This window comes from Alosa pseudoharengus, unplaced genomic scaffold (assembly GCF_046254945.1).
Source record: "Alosa pseudoharengus isolate Yale_2024_CS ecotype anadromous, Long Island Sound unplaced genomic scaffold, YU_APseudo_1.1 YU_APseudo_1.1_scf_20, whole genome shotgun sequence".
Lineage (NCBI taxonomy): Eukaryota > Metazoa > Chordata > Actinopteri > Clupeiformes > Clupeidae > Alosa > Alosa pseudoharengus.
In genome coordinates, this window is record NW_027468664.1 from 14,521,282 (window position 1) to 14,540,309 (window position 19,028).

Here is a 19,028-nt window from a genome sequence, read left to right on the forward strand (position 1 = left end):
GCAGCAATGTAAATAGGTGTGTACGAGCATTTAAACATTAATTTAAACGACATTAAAACGACCAACGTAGTACACATACAAAGACAATACAAATCAACTTACCATGAAATGTGGGCGCAGCCATCTTTGTTTATCTCTGTTGTGCGAGTCGTACGTTCTTTCTGGTTCAGCTCGGAGTACTCTGAGGAGCCCGAGTCAGACGGCTGATATTACGACCTAAAGGGGGCGTGTCTTCCCAAAATGCCGCAAGAAAGCTGGGTAATTTACACTTTCCAACCCGGGCGGCGGATTTACGAGACAAATAAAAAGCAGCAATAGTTGCTCCTACTCATCTTGGATTGCTGTTAGTGAAACGAGTTTAGCTAGGATGACCAGACAACGCTATGTCAAACCTCGCTTTATCACTTATCTTGGATGTCTTAATTCTGCCTTTGTGAAATACCCCTCTGGTTTGTTTAAAAGGCCATTCCAAATATATGATTTAATAACAAACCTGCGAGTCATCTCAGAGTAAGTGGTACATCTAAAAGAGGTTCAGACTGAAGTTTGTCACCAAGTCATGTACTTGGAATGCCTTCATAAATGATAGACTGTACACAATTGCACATACAAATCTCATCAGACTGTTAATTATAAGAGATTAGATGTACTTCATTGACAGAATTCAGATTTATTTAATCAATGAAGGGTTATGTCATTGATAAGCATTATTCCTTCCTCATACTTGCCTGTAAGTATCACTTAAGAAGGCCAAGGCAATTTCATCCTAACATCTATAAGATGTCTTTAGGTGTTATCATGGCAACTATCTAGTGGTTCCACCATCCATTAGTATGTTCAGATGTAAATATCCATATGTGTCAGAGGAAGAAATGTTCAAATGAATGGGGTTCGTGAACAGGAAAACATTTGGTAATATATTTTAAAGTCTTGAATTATGGATGCCTTGTGTGCAACTGTCCCAAATCCCATGGGGAAGGGGGAAGGGAAGGTCCTAAGCTAAAATGCAGTATCACTGAGGAAGAATAAATTCGGCCACCCGAGGGTTGGCATGGTAACTGTCAGCCCTGCCAATTAGCAAGGCCGCCTGCAGGTCAGAGTGTTGCTGTGCATCCAGCGCGGGCCAATCGTAGTGGATCCGGAGCCAAGGTTCTCCTGAAAAGCACAGCCCACTTGGTCACTGAATAGTTTGAATTTTTTAGGCTTTCACAGGCTCCATGCATATAGCCATGCATATTTGTAAGTGTGTGTGCATGTGTTTTTTACATTGTTTACCTTTTTTCCTACCTTTTACCTAGATCTACTGTATAGCTTACATAAGCAGACAGATATTGTCTCTAGGCTGTGTCCAAGCGCTCCCCTCCCCAAGCGCTTTTTTTGGGTGTTTTTGTTCCATATGTGATCTTCAAGGACACCTGAGGGGTATTTCACAAAACCTAGATAAGGGATTAAGCTGGGATTTTTAGGTTATCCTGGATGAATTTAGCCTTGACTTGGTTTCACAAAAGAGATGGCACATAAGTTACCATGGGGATTTATTCTCTGCACCTGCCAAGCTAAGTTAATTCTAATGGTAATTATGTTGTCTTATCGGTTCAGCTAGCTGTCATTCACATCAGACCTCCGTGCTAATTTTTAAGGAGCTTTATTACATTTATAAACTATTAGATAAATGTATTTGTTCGCAAAACAAAACAGATTGTCTGCCTACTACCATATGGTTATTATTTTAATTGTGATAGCCTTATAATTATTAACATAGGCCTAGGTAGCCTACTCATTGTTTGCTTATTTTATTGATAGACGTTTGATGAATGAATGAGCCTACTGTAGTTGATTGGAAGTAGAGGGGCAAGTTTTCGAAGGTATTTTCAACTATAATATTAAGGTAAATCATACTATGTGCGTTCTTTGCAGTGGCAAGCGCTTTCTTAATTATGTTGCGTGCCGAGACAAGGAAGCACTCACACGTAGGTGCATACGTAAATTTGCATTCAGTTGGTCTACCACGCCTACTTCTGCTGTTTTACAGAAATAGCCATGATTCCCCATTCCAAAAAGGATAACTTTACTTCATTGTTAGTCTATATCAAAAGCGGTTGTTCACTTTGTGTGAATGACGCTATTTTCCGCGTCTTTTTTATTCCAACCGTGGGCACTTTGGAGCAGAAACGAGAACGCGCACACATCCTGAATTACATACACCTGGCTTGAAATAGTCGCTCCTACTCATCCTGGATTGGCATTAGTGAAACGAGTTGAGCTAGGATGACCAGACAACGCTATGTCAAACCTCGCTTTATCACTTATCTTGGATGTCTTAATTCTGCCTTTGTGAAATACCCCTCTGGATGATTATATCATCAGGACACAATAAACAACACTGATTTAGTAGGGCTAACCTTTTTTAACCTTCTGCCCCAGGTTAACAAGAACCTCTGCCCCCACACTGTGGTTGATGTTTTCCCCAGCTTTTGTGCGTCCTGCTCCTAATTTGTGGAGCACTTGAGCTACCACCACGCCATCAATGTCGATCACTGTACCTGTTAACCAAACAATGACAACACATTCATTCTAACAATAGGAAACGAGAATATTTTAATTAAAGATCATATATTTCTTACCATTTGTGTTTGTAGAAAGTGTTTTTTTATTGTTGAAAGGAAATGGATATAAGCATCTGAATCATTACCATGCTGAATTTAACCTGAGCTTTGTAGGGACAAAATTACTACCCTTACACACTCCAGTTCTCCCTAGTGTGTGTGGGTGAGTGAAACCGTGGCATTACCGTCACTCTGTGCTGTCAGATCCGTCTTATGCTCGGCTGGCCTCAGATGGAGGAAGTAATCACACTGTGCAGAGCAGAGGGATCGGGCGATATCCGCGGACACCCCCTGGGCCTGTAGCATGGCCTCGAATTTCTGCAAGGCTGCCCCATTCCGTAGGACCTCAGCCAGTGCTTTCTGTCCTTTTTCCAAAGATGCAGCTTGCCCGCTCATCCATAGCAGGTACCCACCTGGCCGCAAAAGGTGACAACAGTGTGTAAAAACAACACAAAACACACTTTTTGTAATTTTAGCAGGACCTTCAGTGTGCCTTTGAAGTAGGCTAACACAATGTAGAAATTCTCTTTTCGTCATATTTTCAATGTAACTACTGGGTACCCATTTAGCACTAAGGGGTTAGTGAGACACAAACTAAAGGTCATTGGATCGTGGAAAGAATGCTGAAGCCCTGTTCACATACAAAAACAACACAGATTAAATGACACATTTTCATCTTAACACAATGTAGGAATTCCTCTTTTCATCATATTTTCAATTAAGCTACTGGGTATCCATTTAGCACTAAGGGGTTAGTGAGACGCAAACAAAAGGTCATTGGATCGTGGAAAGAATGCAGAAGCCCCGTTCACATACAAAAACAACACAAATTATCTTCTACTACAGCAAAGTCATGGGTGACTCATATTATTGGTCACTGACTTTTGTCTGTGAACAAAAATGCAAACAAAGATACCAATAGACTTACAGTCTATAGACTTACTTATCAGGCAGATAATACCACTATGTGTGAGAGTTTGCTGCACTGGTGCAGGGGTTATATTTGTTTTTTCAATTATCAACATTTTTCTGTGTAACAAAATAGTCATGGGTGCAGCCTGCTGTGTTATTAATACAAATTCTTATCTTTAACCGTTGCAACATTGGACCTGTTCACAATGTTATTTTCAATTGAATTTCAATCAGAAGACAGATTTTCCCAGGACAGTGTGTTAATTTTTTTACTTGTGTGTCTGTCTGTCTGTCTGTCTGTGTGCAACTGTGTATTTAAGGCTATTGACCCTCACCCAAAGAAGTGACCAGCTCTTGCAGGTCGTCGGGTCCACGTCCCTTTAAGCACTCAAGTGCCTCACACACCTCCAATGTGTTTCCCACCAGACGGCCAATCGGTGAATCCATACGGCTAAGCACCGCCCCTGTTCGTATGCCCATACTGTTGCCAACGGTTACCTTTAGGGAGAAGAGGGAATTTGGGAAATTGTTTGGCCAGGCAATAAAAATATATATTTTGTAGTTACAAAATATCAGTGTGTTGACTTTGCAACGTATCTCTTTAATACAATGCAGCACATTGTAGAATTTCATAAGTATGTAGCCAAATCCAAAGTGTGGTCATCATTGTTGGAATTGTTTAAAACAATAAAAGTAGAAGAAAGTGCAGAAAGAGCATTACATGCAGTCCGTGAAAGGAAATGTTCTGCAAACTAGGGCTGTCAATCGATTAAAAAAATGAATCTAATTAATTATATACTCTGTGATTAATTAATCTAAATTAATCACATATATAATTTTTGCTCTGAAAGTATTTTACATTTTAATTCAAATAAATTATTGAATAATCAGCATTAGTGACATTAAAGTTCAAGAACTCTTTTATTATTATTTTAATAATGGCCATAATAAGCTATGATATGAGCTAATATGCTGAGGAAATAAATTCAAAAGTGCTTCGGGAAGAAGTTGTTTTTCACAAACAAGGTATTTCAGGCCACAGATATAACCTAGGGCACACAATGAAAATAAATTAACACTTCCCTCAATGTGCGACTTTATTTTAATCAACACTTTATTTTTATCAACACCATCAGGCCATTGTTTAAAAGTAAATGTTCCAATCAATGATCTAGTCAGCACATTTTCTTCTCTCTCCTTCATTTTACAGTCTAATGGTTACTGACTACAATGGCTTGGGGTCAAAGGTGATACGGAATCGATTAATCTGCATTATTTGTTTTTATCAGTTATTTTTTCTCAAATTAATTAATCGAATTTAATCAGTTATTTTGACAGCCCTACTGCAAACTAAAACACATCCCAACACTAATCCAGAACACCTTTTACAACCCAGAAAGACACCCAAGGGAAACCCACCATTGACTGTGCAAGACTACGAGCACTGTGTAAGTCCTTATACAAAGCTGCTTTGCCAAACTTCACATCCAACACTAAAGCATCCAGACCTTCTGCCCCCTTCTTAGATAGGATAGACCCTACACACACACACACACACACACACACACACACACACACACACACAAAAAAAAGAAAAATACAGTTACATTATAGTTCTGTGCTTACGTTATAGTTTGGTCTGTAAATGAAAACACACACGTGTGTACTATAGCATACCTGTGATGAGTGGTAAACTGTCTACTGTGGATGTGGCATCTCTCAGTGCATACATAACTCTGTCTGCAGGCACAAGAGTTTCTGTCTGACCAACAATGCAACAGCCAACATCCTCCAAGATCTGATGGACCTGAGAAGGACACACCGGTCAGTCCCACTAATTAATCATGAGGTGATTACATTTCAGTATAAACAGATGGATGGTATTGTGGTCTAGCTTGTGTGACTGCAACATAAACAGATTCTAAAATTAAAGGACAAACATAACAAAATCAAGGAATGAGTATGCATATGGTGGCAGGGTGTGTGGATGTCATTGTGTCAAATAGTGCAGTAGTGTGCATATCCAGTAGTGTATAAAGGCCTAATCTTGAAGACTGAAGGGACTGATGCCGTGTTCTACATCACTTATTTTATATTTTTAACTAGAAAGCTCTCAGTTACATTCCAGACTTACTATTTTTTCTAAACTACTTGAAACAAGTTCAATGGAATGCCATTCAAAGTCTGATTTCCTACCTGTAACCTCGCTGCACATCCATGTACCTTGACTTTAATTCGAAGTCAGAGATATCCACTTTTGTACTTGTCTGCAGTGCAGCCTAGGACTTTAATTTAATTTATTGTGCTTATATAGCGCCAAAACATTACACATGTATCATGGCGCTTTACAGAATGTAGGCAATCAGAGAAAAAGAAAAGAGGGAGAAAAGAAAAGGAAGAAAGAAAGAAGGAAGGAAGGAAGGCCCATGGGTAACAGGGGCGAGGAAAAACTCCCTAGAATTGGAGATACATATAGGAAGAAACCTCGAGCAGATCCACGACTCAAGGGCCTGACCCATCTGCCTAGGGTCAATACGGATAGTAAGGTCTATAAACAATGACAGATGCATATGACAGTCAGGTGTGGAGAGAAGGACATGGTGTTTAAAGCACCTGAGGTGAAGGTTACAGAAGGTGGGATGATTACGTGTCCGGTATGATAAAGCATAATCATGATTTAGTGAGAGAAAGTGCAATAGTCTGGCGTCGGAATTGTCCAGGAAAGAAAGTTGTGATGGGTCAGCACACAGGACTTGAGAGTGTCATGTGGCCAGCACCTTCCCTAGGTGTGGCAGTTAACTAATTAAGTCCCCAGTGCTGCCTGCAGTCCTCACATGGTCTCAAGGTGCATCATTAAAGTGGGCCATGACCAGTGATGCCAGTAACGCGTTACTTAGTAATGCGTTAGTCTATTTTGACCACTTTTTTCGGTAACGAGTAATCTAACGCGCTACTATTTACAAACAGCTAATCAGATTAAAGTTACTTATATAAATCACTGTGCGTTACTATTTTTGTCATTTTCCTTAGTAAAAAGATATATTCTTTGCTTTCTTCTTGTCTTGGGGATTAACGTCATGTAGGCTATGCCAACCTTTTCAGCATGAAGACAATTCACGTGTAAAACCATGCAGCGACACAAACGTAAACAACAATGGAGGGAGGAGAGAGATGCACGTTTTATCTATACAGTCATTATTTTGAGTTTGTGTCAGCTAAACATGACAACATTAAGGTACGTTGTACATTCTGTCCTGGCGACAAAGTTCTGTCTAGCTAGACATCCCAAGTCTCCCCAAGTTTTGGGAGTCTCCCACATATTGATAGCGGCTTCCTGACGCCCGCAAATTACATAAAATCTCCCGGAACCTAGAGCGAACAAGAGCACGCAAGCCAGACCGGACTTCAAATCAAAGATTCTAGAATCTTTGCTTTAAATCGCGTGTGCATAGCTTCATGCGCACACAACTGAGAGGGAGAGAGAGCTAGGAGTGGTGCGTTTGTGCCTGAAGCGCATCCAAGACAGAGAGCATCCTGGTCTGTTTTGCTAAATCAACCAATCAGTTTTTAGTGCTTATATCTCTTTTCTCCCAAACATAATTAACAATAATTAGCAAAAGTGTACCCAATTGTCTCAAAAGAACATAAGCTTAATGATAATCTTGCACACTGCACTGTTTGTAACAGCGACTTTAGCATTGCTCACGGTTAAATGATTGCAAAAGACTTGTTGAGGTGAGTTTAACAAGTGTAATTTCATTTGAATATTACTCAGGCCTATAGGCTACAAGATGGCTAGTTGCCAAGGCTACATGAAAAAAAATCTACATATTTTACTATAACAATTTCTATCAATAGGCCTTCCTTATTTGGTGTACTTAGACATTATTGAACAAACATCTGAATTTCAGTATCTAAATAGGTATAGGTTGGGATGTCTGCTATACATTGCTGTTAAAATGCACTTCCAGTATAGTGAGTATTGGCAAAACCGGTTATCATTTTTATGTTGAGGCATTGGGGGTGTTGTCGGCAGCTGCTGAAAGTAACTAATAAAGTAACTTGTAATCTAACTTAGTTACTTTTAAAATCAAGTAATCAGTAAAGTAACTAAGTTACTTTTTAAAGGAGTAATCAATAATCAGTAATCAGATTACTTTTTCAAGGTAACTGTGGCAACACATGGCCATGACAGGTGAATACAATTCCAACCCCAGGCACTGCGCTACAGGTGGGCCTGGATGGGCCTAGGCCCACCCACTTTTCAACAGGCCCACCCAAAACTTTTCTTAAAAAAAAAAAAAAAAACTTTTAATATATTTTCATTTTGTCAAGAATGATTAAAAAGCGGCAAATAACCTCATAATCTGTGCTAGTGTGCAAACTGGTGATGTTTCTGTGCAAGTTCAGCAGTGCCAGATACATTAGGTTCTGGGTTGGATCTAGCTAGCATGCTAGGCTAGCTCCAAGTGATCTGAAAGTGTGAAAATAATTTCCAGTAAAGGACAGTGCTGCAACAGTCGTTGTTTAGGTACCTTAAACGTGCACAAACGGTCTCGTTGTATGCTGCAACCAGGAGATGACGGATAGCTGAGATCCATAACACCTAGCACATCTCTATGGCTTAATAATGGCTTCTGAAATGGTTTTTTTTTTGCAATGCAGCTTGTTGATATTGTGATCGTTGATCCGATTTGCATTAAAGGACCTAATGGGTGTGATTGATGAGCTCTCTTGGAGCATGTTTTACATGACAGATGAAGTTGTCAACGAACAAGTTCTGTGCCCGAGGGGTAGGCCTAGTAGCCAGCTGATTTTGCCAGGGCTTCAGCCCCGAATGTATTTTGTACAGTTGACTAACAAATATGAAACCATTATTCCGATCGCGCATTGAAACTTTGAGATGAGATTGACGTATTTAACATACAAGCATACAAGCGGACACGGGTGAACTCACTCTTCTTCATGCAGCAGATTTAACAAGAACGTTACCTTCCATAACACATCATTTGGAACGTAGGCTACTTGCGCGCGCGAGGTTGGGCATGTCATTGTTTGCATTTAATATTTGGTATAGGCCTACGTTACAAGGAAATCATGAAGTCATCAATAACAAGGTGGTGGTGGAGTTATCCTGTTCTCGTCATTTAGACTAGCCTACAAGTTCAGGTTTGTTATCAGCCTCTAGCCTACAGTCTGGAGCTGGCCAAACAGTGGTGGCCTGCTTTGCCTAGTTGTAAAATCGAATGAGTGAGTCTTCAATGTTCCCTTCTCCCTAAGCTAAGCATAACAAACCATATAATACATATTGCTATTTAAAAGCCACTCTGCTAGGTGGCTATATAGTTTGTTTCTAGCAAACAGAAAATGTCAAGATAGCTAAATGTCATTACATCCTCTCTAATTGTCAAAATTTTATTGTCCATAATATTTAATAAATGTGGTGCAAATGAGGCTTGAGTCAGTGGATTTATTTATGAAAAGTGAGCAGCAAGTCAGGCAAAATGGGAATTATGAAAACCGGTTAGACTCTATGGGCTAAGCCCCGAATGTTTTCAACTGCCCTGCATATTGATTGAAACTGTCGGACAGTATGATTGATCTGTATTGTTGAAAACCTAAAACAAATGAAATATTCGACTTCATGTTATACAAGCAGAACTAAACTATGTTTGGGGGATATATTAGATTCCCACTTTTACAGCCTATAGGCCTTAGGTCTATTCGAGAGATGCGCTAAAGCACAGCCAGCAGGTATGGTGCGTAATGGAGATTCCAAAGCGCTCTTATTTGGTCAGAACCAAGGACAGTGATCGAGGATAGGTACGTCCGTCCTTTTTACAATGCAACAAACTATTTAAAGAGCATCAAGCTATTCAAATCTGTATTATGTAAGCACAAATAATATAACAGTATATTAGTCAGTCATTTTTATTAGGTTAAACAGTGATTTGATAAAGTTTTTTTTTAAGGCCCACCCACAATTGGTCTGGCCCATCCAAAACTGGAATCCTGGCGCCGTGCCTGTTACCTGTCCAGGTAGCGCTACAGAAAGGCTATAAAGCATTGATTTCCTCATCATTTTACACTGAATTGAGAGATTTTTTTTCAATGTAATACTGTATACTTTGAGGGGGGCATTCAAAGGAGGGAATGTTCAAAACAAAACAATTGCACCCTAAACTAAGCTATGACACTTTTTAACCCAGATTCAGGTCAAACATCAGTCCTAGTGCTACTGGACCTATAGTGCAGCATTTGACACTGTTGATCACAATATTTTATTACACAGACTAGAACACTGGGTTGGATTTACAGGCATAGTTATTAACTGGTAATGTAGAAAAAGGTGCGCACATCTAAATGTTAAAATAGTAGGTGCTGGACTCAAAAAGTGACAATAAAAATTACAAAGAAGTCCGCACACTAGAGCTCCATTAATTTTTTCATTTTTTTTTCTTTTTATTCACAACATTCATTATTTTTTTCTTTTTATTCACCACATCCATTATTTTTTTCTTTTTATTCACATGTGAATAAAAAGAAAAAAATAATGGAGCTCTAGTGTGCGGACTTCTTTGTAATTTTTATAGTTATTAACTGGCTCAAATCAATTGTTCATGTTGCTGTGTGTGTGTGTTTGGGGGTTACCTTCTCCACTGGCTGGAGGACTGTAAATCCAGGAATGGACTCAAGCTTGTCCAGAGTCCCCCCTGTGTGTGCAAGCCCTCGTCCACTTATCATAGGCACCTATATGGGATCATCAGTATGACTATCAGGGTCACTGAATAACACGTCATTAGCATTGTAAAAGAAAACAGAAGGCTGTGTTCTTGCGACACCACCTCTCCTGTAAAACAGCACATCTGACCATGATTGCTGGCTAGTCTCTTTGTGCAGGAATTAGTTAATGAAATCTTTATTGATATGACTGCCTCTAGTGATTTCAATTAGACTCAAATACCATTAACCCCTATAGATGGGCATCAGATAATTATTTGCCTGAATCAAAGAAAGGGAAGCTATGTGTACAGGTGAGAGGCAAGGCATGGTTGTAGCGGAGACTTTGTAATGAGGAGACACAGCACTCAAACAATCCTCTATAGAAATGCATGGAGCTAGTTCATAACAGCAATGTGGCAGTTGTCTATATCCCGCCCCTTCCTGTGTGCCCAAGATGGCCTCCAAGTGGGGGGACTTGCCTATAAGGTCTTTGGTTGCAGTCATTAGGCGAGTTCGATTTCGGCTGAGTCTGACTTGGTCTGGCCAGAGAATGTCTAATAAGGGGAGAACCTTTACTCTCGGAACGCTTCCGGTGTGGTACTGCATCTAGGGGCGCTCGCGGGCGAGTCCAGAATGAATGGAGGTCTATGGAGCTGTACCCCTCAAAATCCACTTTTCTCGGGATATTTTTTTTTTTCAAGTAATTTGAATATTGTATTCGAAAGGGGAGGCAAAGACAATACACTTGGTTGAGTATTATATTTTTTAAAGTCACTTAATTGTTCTAAAAAGCCTTTCAAATGTGTCAATGACGTCATTCATTAGCATGATCATAGCAAAGCATAGCATCAATGCTAGCGTGTTATGGGCAACAACAACCCAACCTGTAAGAAAACTGACATGACTCCCGGATTATTTCACTTTTGATTGATAATCCATATCCATTTTGCGAAAAATAAAATAAAATCTGAGGGTTTCAGTTGTTAAATAGGTGAAAACAGTAAATGTAGCCATGTAGCTCCATAGGACCCCATGTATTTTGGACTCGCCCGCGATCGCCATCTAGGTGAACTCTGGTGAACTGCAGCCAAATTCGGTTTGTATGGGATTAATAGAGAGTGGGGAGGCTCTCCGTAGACGGGCTCTGGTCTGGCTTTCTACGTAAACGTGATCTTCAGAGGCTAGCCGGGAGGAGCTACAACAGAGGATACAAGGATACAAGGAAGTTTATTGTCACATGCATATAGTTACTGGAAGTAAGAAATGCAGTGAAATTAAGTATGGTGTCAGCCTATTTGTGCATTTATGGGGGGGTAAAAAGTGCAGTAGAAGAGGGGTTTAGTAGATTAAGTGGCAAGGGCTGCATAAGAAAGGTGGGGGAGGATTGCGATTGGGGGGGGGGGGGCACCAACAAGGAGCACCCAAGAGCAACAGGGGCAAGGAAAAACTCCCTTACCAAGGAAGAAACCTTGGGCATATCCACGGCTCAAGGGGCTAACCCAACTGCCAAGGGTCTTGGTGTGTGTGTTGGGGGGATGACAAGGGAGATGGGATAGTGTGCTGTGTATGTGGAGAGAGGGCAGTGTGCAATATGTGTGTTGGAGAAGCTTCCTCATGAGACAATGTACTGTGTATTGGGGGGCGGGGGCAGTGTGCTGTAAGTATGTTGGGGATGTGTGTTGGAGAAGCTTCCTAATGAAATAATGTGCTGTGTATGTAGGGGAGAGGGGGGGGGGCAGTGTACTGCAAGTATGATGTATGTGAGTGATGACAGTGAAGATGTGTGTGTGGGCGGGAGGGGAGTGGAGCAGTGACTGTGTGTGTGTGTGTGTAGTGTGTGTGTGGGTAGGTGGGGGCAGTATGCTGTAAGTATGTAGAGGATGTGTGTTGGAGAAGATCGATCCTGAAGACAATGTGCTGTGTATGTGGGGGGGGGGGGGGGGGGGCAGTGTGCTGTAAGTATGTTGGGGATGTGTGTTGGAGAAGCTTCCTGATGAAATAATGTGCTGTGTATGTAGGGGAGAGGGGGGGGGCAGTGTACTGCAAGTATGATGTATGTGAGTGATGTATGTGAGTGATGACAGTGAAGATGAGGGCAGCTCATCCCGGACAGGCAGGCTACAGTCTGCCTGACGTGACTCGCGGGAGATATCGCGGAATTTTGTTTGCAATAAACACAGCAGAACTTTCATTCCTACTCATTAAAATGAGCATGATGACTGACAAAATAAATTCTTATGATGTAGTTTAAATAAACCACTGTTGTCATACAGGCCTGCATTGTAGCACATAAATTCAATATCAAGTGTTTCCCTATATGTGTGTCTATCTATTTAGCCAACAGCAGAAAATAACAGAATATCCAAACGTTTTCAGTAGGCTAGCCTACCATTGTTGCAGAAATCACATATAAGAAGGTATCCCTTCGATTTCTGTTTATTTCTATTTAACATAAGGAAGCAGCATGAGCCTCCCGTCATAATCGTCATGAGGACATTCCTCCCAAATGGCCCTATCACGTCTTTGGACTGACGTCATGAGGGCGTGTTTCAGCTCGTGGAAGGCAACTGCAAGATCTGTCTGCAGGCTAAGACTCCCGCGATATTTTAAGGCCATGTGACATGGTGTCACGGTGGTAAGTCCCTCCCCGGCTGACAGAAGTCAGACAGAATTTCTAACCAGCAAGCATTGCGTCCATCCCAGTATGCATTATGTTCAACCCAGCATGCATCACATCAAGTCAGATCTGCACAGATCTGCCGCAAGTCGAACTCGCCTATTGTCAAACAAGCTAGCTTACCTGCTTGAATTTCTGGCAAATATGTCTGAATGATTAGACTACATGAATTTGCTTAGTTGATTTATAGTTAAATTGGGCTTTGTTGTTGCAGAATAAGAATAAGACTTTGTTGCATGTAGAATACGACCTTTGTGTCTAAAATCATGATGAGAATGTTCCTAGTGTTAAGGTAAATGCTGTTATGTAGGCCATCTACATTAGTAAATATTCTTCTTGTCAAATAATAATCTAATACAAAGACATTAAGACACATTCATAATTTTTGCAGGCTCCTACTACACAGAGACACAGGGGGATGAGAGAGATGTTGAACTGTAATCTCCTACAGACACACCTGCACCTCTGTGGCACTTTGCCCATCTGATAGGGATACTCATGACCTTTGCTCTGGTATATTTGCTTAGTGAAACTGGAATATTTAACTGTCTCTACTGTGCTATATTTGTACAAATGAAGAGTTTGGTTCCAAAACGCTATGTCTCCATTTTTAAAAGCATTAATAAGTCATGTTAATTAATTGTGTATTTCAGGTAATATCAATACAATTGCAGTTGTGTTGTTTTGATTGAGTAAAGATAAATCAAATAATAAAATGTAAAGAAATGATTTATGAAAATTCATTAAAATGGAGGATATAGCATTTTGGAACCAACTCTTCAAATGTTGTTATGTTTGAGAAGTTTGTATTTTTAAAAAAATACATAAAGGAATGAAATCTGAGAAGCGTCTTTGTTTCACATGAAAATTCTGACAGTATGTAATATTTCTCAGACAGCAAACCTCAAGCAGAGGTATGCAGTATAGTATAGCTGCACTAACAATATCTTAGTGTCATTGGACCTTTTGTACTATTGTACTCTGATTGTTGTAAGTCAGCTTGACTAAATGTAATGTAATGTACTGAGCTGAAATGTCAGTGTTGCAGTGAATAAGAGTGAGAGAGTATTGTTGTCTGAAGAAAATGTATATCTGCCATGTTTGTCAATGGCAGACTTCAAAGATTGTTTATTTCTACTGTGGTTTGGACTGATCACAAACTGGTAGGTCAGATTCCTCTCTCACCTTACAGCCACAGGCAGCCAGGGCTGGGGCAAGGGGCAGGCTGACCTTGTCACCGACACCACCCGTAGAGTGCTTATCAACCACACGCCCCGCCCAGGCCTTTGACCACTGCAGAACTTCTCCTGACAGCATCATCTCTTGGGTCAAAGCCATGGTCTCCTCTGCAACCATACCTTTCTGCCAAATCGCCATCAACATAGCACCTGGGGATTCCATGGAAACTTAGCATTATGCTCTCACTCACATCTGTTCTAGCTGTGGATGGGATCTACCATAAATCTACAACTCGCCAAGAGAAATAGTATATGAAACTATTTTAAAAAGACAGTAAATGTGCATGCATTCAAAGGTACACATTTATTTAATTTCTTTCAAGATGTCCTACATCACAACATTCAGCCATCTATCAATTCATCATCCATGAGTGCTATTCAAATGTTATTTCTTGTTCCACTTCAGAAAAATTCATGCTAGTGCACACGCACCTATCTGGCCCTCCTGGATGCTCCCAGACTTGACCCCATGTACGAAAGAACGAATCTCCTGCTTGGAAAGCTGTCCGCCATCCCGCTTGCGACGTATCAGCTCCGGGAAACTGGCACCGCACACTTTTTCCGAGCACGACATCACACTCTCTCTCGAAACTGTCAGCTGCAAGTGAAAGATCAGGACACAAACTCCTAAGAACTTCCCCCAAATAACTGAGTAAGTATTTATTCTAGATATCCAACACAAGGCTGTATCCATGGAGTCAACATTGGGAGGGGACCAAATGTGAATGGCAGGTGGAATCGGCTCCTGCCGTTCTATTATTTACAAATTCATGAACACATGGGATAATGTTTATTTATGTGTTCTTTTTAAGAATTTGATTCACGCTGCTAAGGCAGCCTGGAGACCATGGAGCAAATTTTCGCCTGAGATAGGGAACCAATCACAGAACAGGGGGGAAAGCAAGACGATGATGAGCTATGCACAGACGCATTTGATAGACATCCGTGGCACCCAATAAACGGATCTGGGCATTTTTTTTCAAATACGAGAAAATTAACGTTTGGTTCCCAGACCACGTCTCATTGAGAAGTGGTGGCGCTAGCCAGGCTAAAGGCTCCATGTGATCATGTAAACAATATTCAAACCAAAACAACTGCACCCTAGAAGCTTTGACACTTTCCAACTAGAAAAATCAGTTTAGACACTTTACTCACCCCATGCCACCAAGTAGCTCTCAGAGGGAAAAAAGGTTGGAGACCCCTGGCCTAAACCGTTGAGCGTGTGGGATAAATGATCTTGCAAAATGTTGCGATGATGTTCTCTCACACTTATCTATAACCTTAATAAAGTTATCAATAACTTTTATCAATGACATTCATTTTAGAATGGTGCCACTAAATTAACAGCATAGGCCTAAACAAGTATGTCAGGCTGTAGAAAACTGACTTCAAGAATAGGCTGGTAGTGCATCTCACCAAGGAAAAACTGGCTGGGATTTCAGGCTTCCAGTGTGCAAGTCACGTTCTGTGGGTTATCCTGTCAGGACATCTGTTATTCTGTCAAAAGAGTGAACACCGGTCAAATGGACTATGTCCTATGCTAACAGAGAAATTTCTGTCATCATCACACACGTCAGTCATTAACAAGACGCACCTCCACACAGTCCCGGATCACAGTTACAGATTCCTGCAGATGGGCAGAAAAGTTTGGTGGATCCCTACATATTCTGTAGCCTATTCTTCACAACAGTGGGACAGGACAGTGGGTGAAGACCTAGAACTTGTATAAATGTAGGCCTACAAAAACAATTCTATTCGCATGACCAATAACGCAACACTGAGCGTGAGGTGCATAGGACATGATGAAAACCTGGATGATAACCATAGCTGCAGAGTGACTAAAACGTACCAGAGCAAGTGACTAAAACGTTATTGGGTCATAAATGTGAGTTTGTGGATGTGGAAACACGTAAAAAACGAATGTTATGATAATAAACTAGAATTGCATATCCGAGGAACTGCAAGAGTGGGATTGATCAGTTGCAGTTCGCCAAAAGGATTGCAACAGTACCTCATTTTTGAAAATCGGGCACAAGGATCAAAAGTTATCTGCATTAACGCAACATCCAATGAGCCAAAACGCATATAAAGCGGTTGCTATGCTGGTTGCCTGGGTAATCATGTTCGTTGCTTTGGTGATTGCTAGTGTCACATTATAGTGGTGGTTGCTAGGTTGTTGCTAGGGTAATTAGCATGGTTTCTAGGGTACATATGGTGGTTGCTAGGCAAAATAATGCAGTTGCTATGGTAATCATGTTGGTTGCTATGGTGGTTGCTTCACGCTCTCACATCTTTTTTTACATGACCTGTATAATTGGTGCTGGCTAGGCACTGAACTTGGCTTCAGTGGTATCTCATTTTTGAAAATCGGACCTTCACAGACACAGACAGCCCAGCCCAGCCCAGCTTCATTATTATGCAGCTGCCAGATGGCTTAGAACTCTGCCAGGTGTTCACAATCAAGAGTGTGATGCCATGCTGTGGGATTTCTTAACCAAGCCCACTAATAATTGCTTGTATGGGAATGTTGGAAATGGAAATTGTTGAAAATGTAATAATAATGTGAAAAAGCACAAAAAACAAATGTTACTATAATAAATGATGATATAATAAATAGTTGCCTTCTATAAAAAAATGTATACTATGTTATGTTGTTAATTTGGAAAGTTCCGGTACTAATGTTATTCCCTACTAATGTTTCCGCATGTGTCCATACTTTTGGACCTTTGTTCTAACTTTTGGGCACAAGTGTCCTCATTTTCAGTGTGTCATGGTGGTGGTCACCCTAATTCAATAATGTATAGGCCTACTGAATATTATGTTATATTAACCTACAATGGCAGAATTTAGGCATGGCTGTATGTGACATTTTTACAGATCAAAATGACATAAGCCTAACAGCTGTTTTGAGTTAAGGCTATAGGTTTACACTTGACACAGGCTACCATGGTGCACTACGGTTCATTACTAATGCCAAGTCATGCACTCATCACTGTCGTCTTTATGAGACGACTGGTTTTAGGTCTGCGTAGTCCACTGGCACATTTTTATTTGTAAAGCTATTAACGGTAATTTACTCAGCTATCTTACTAGTCTGTTGACCTGGAATCATTCCATTTATAATCTCCGCTCCGTTAACACTCTGGCTCTAAATATCCCACGTATAACAACTGAATTTGGTAAGACTGCTTTTAGTTATGCTGCTCCTTGATGTTCGAATTTGCTTCAAAAAGTTTTGAAGCTTTCTGTTTTTATCCCACTTGAACATTTTAAACAATTACTTACACGATCCAAATTTGAACAGTGCACATGCCAGGTGAAAGATACTTCATATCTGTGTTCTACGCTGTGTAGGTGGGATTGTCTGAGATCTGGCAATATTAGAATCATGATGTGTGTGTGTGTCTGTCTGCTTGCCTGCATGTGTGTGTGTGTTTTATGGGAACGTCAGTTAAAGGATATCAAAAAAATGTATCCTTAATATTACATACATGATTACAACACCTCATTTTTACTTTTTTGTTTTTAACTAGGTGGCGCTATACATGAAATGAGTGGTTATGGAATGGGTTGACATGGCCCCTTAAGATCAACATACAAAAAAAAGGTGGTCCTCCTAAACCCTACGATTCTCGAGATATTCACAGAAAACTTTTCTTTTTCGAATGGCCAATTTTCCATCAAGGATTTCCAGGACACTGAAAGACCGGGGTACACGAAACTTGGTGGGCATGTAGCCCCACATGGATAGCATGGAACCATCGTTTTTTGATCTGTAGTCCCCCCCCCGCTGGACCGGACCCCCCGGTCAAAAGTTTTCTGTGAATATCTCGAGAACCGTAGGGTTTAGGAGGACCACCTTTTTTTTGTATGTTGATCTTAAGGGGCCATGTCATCCCATTCCATAACCACTCATTTCATGTATAGTGCCACCTAGTTAAAAACAAAAAAGTAAAAATCAGGTGTTGTAATCGCAGGTATCTGTGACCTAACATGGTCAAAACTGCACGAAATTGGAAGTGTAGGATCATTATGACACCCTCTGAATGCACGCCAAGTTTCGTAGAATTCCGTTCATGGGGGGCCACACAATAAATTAATTTATGTTACTGTACACCAACTGGCCTGTAGGTGGCCAGACACAGTTTTCTGTGAATATCTTGAGAACCGTAGGGCCTAGGAGGACCACCTTTTTTTTTGTATGTTGGTCTTAAGGGGCCATGTCAACCCATCCCATTACCACTTATTTCATGTATAGCGCCACCTAGTTAAAAATTAAAAAGCAAAAAATTTCTGACTGACATGGTTAAAACTGCACGAAATTGAAAGTGTAGGATCATTATGACACCCTCCGAATGCATGCCAAGTTTCGTGGACTTTCGTTCATGGGGGTCCATACAATAAATTCATTTATGAGTACATTTAGTGACCGTACACCAACAGAGTTTTCTATGAATATCTTGAGAACTGTAGGGCCTATGACCAATTTTTGCGTATGTTTGCCTCCAGGGGTCATGTTAACCCATTCCATATGCACACATGTGCATAAACAGATACACACGCACACACATACATTCACAGTAATTATACGTATGACACATACTCACACAGTAGACATATGTACGCATGCATGCACATGCACACACACAGGCACATACACAGGCACACACACAAGCACATGCACGCACACACAAAACACACACACAGGCACACACACAAGCACATGCACGCACACACAAAACACACACACACCCATCCACACATAAACATAAACATGTACATGCACACATGCACACAATTCAAGAATTTCTCAGAATTATGAACAGGCAAGATGGGGGTGGGGTTGTATAAAATGTATTTTACATGTGAAAT

The 19,028-nt window shown here is 40.7% G+C and overlaps 1 protein-coding gene across 1 annotated transcript; it reads right to left on the bottom strand.

Annotated features, from left to right (window-relative positions):
- Window positions 1–699: 699 nt before the first annotated feature.
- tymp (thymidine phosphorylase) lies at window positions 700–14,749 on the bottom strand. Its single transcript, XM_076297336.1, has 9 exons — window positions 14,589–14,749; window positions 14,104–14,306; window positions 10,170–10,268; window positions 5,196–5,325; window positions 4,938–5,056; window positions 3,854–4,016; window positions 2,792–3,019; window positions 2,403–2,543; window positions 700–1,155 (listed from the first exon to the last, which is right to left on the bottom strand). The coding sequence occupies exons 1-9, from the start codon at window positions 14,728–14,730 to the stop codon at window positions 1,013–1,015; spliced, it is 1,368 nt and encodes a 455-aa protein (XP_076153451.1). The 5' UTR covers window positions 14,731–14,749; the 3' UTR covers window positions 700–1,012.
- Window positions 14,750–19,028: the final 4,279 nt, after the last annotated feature.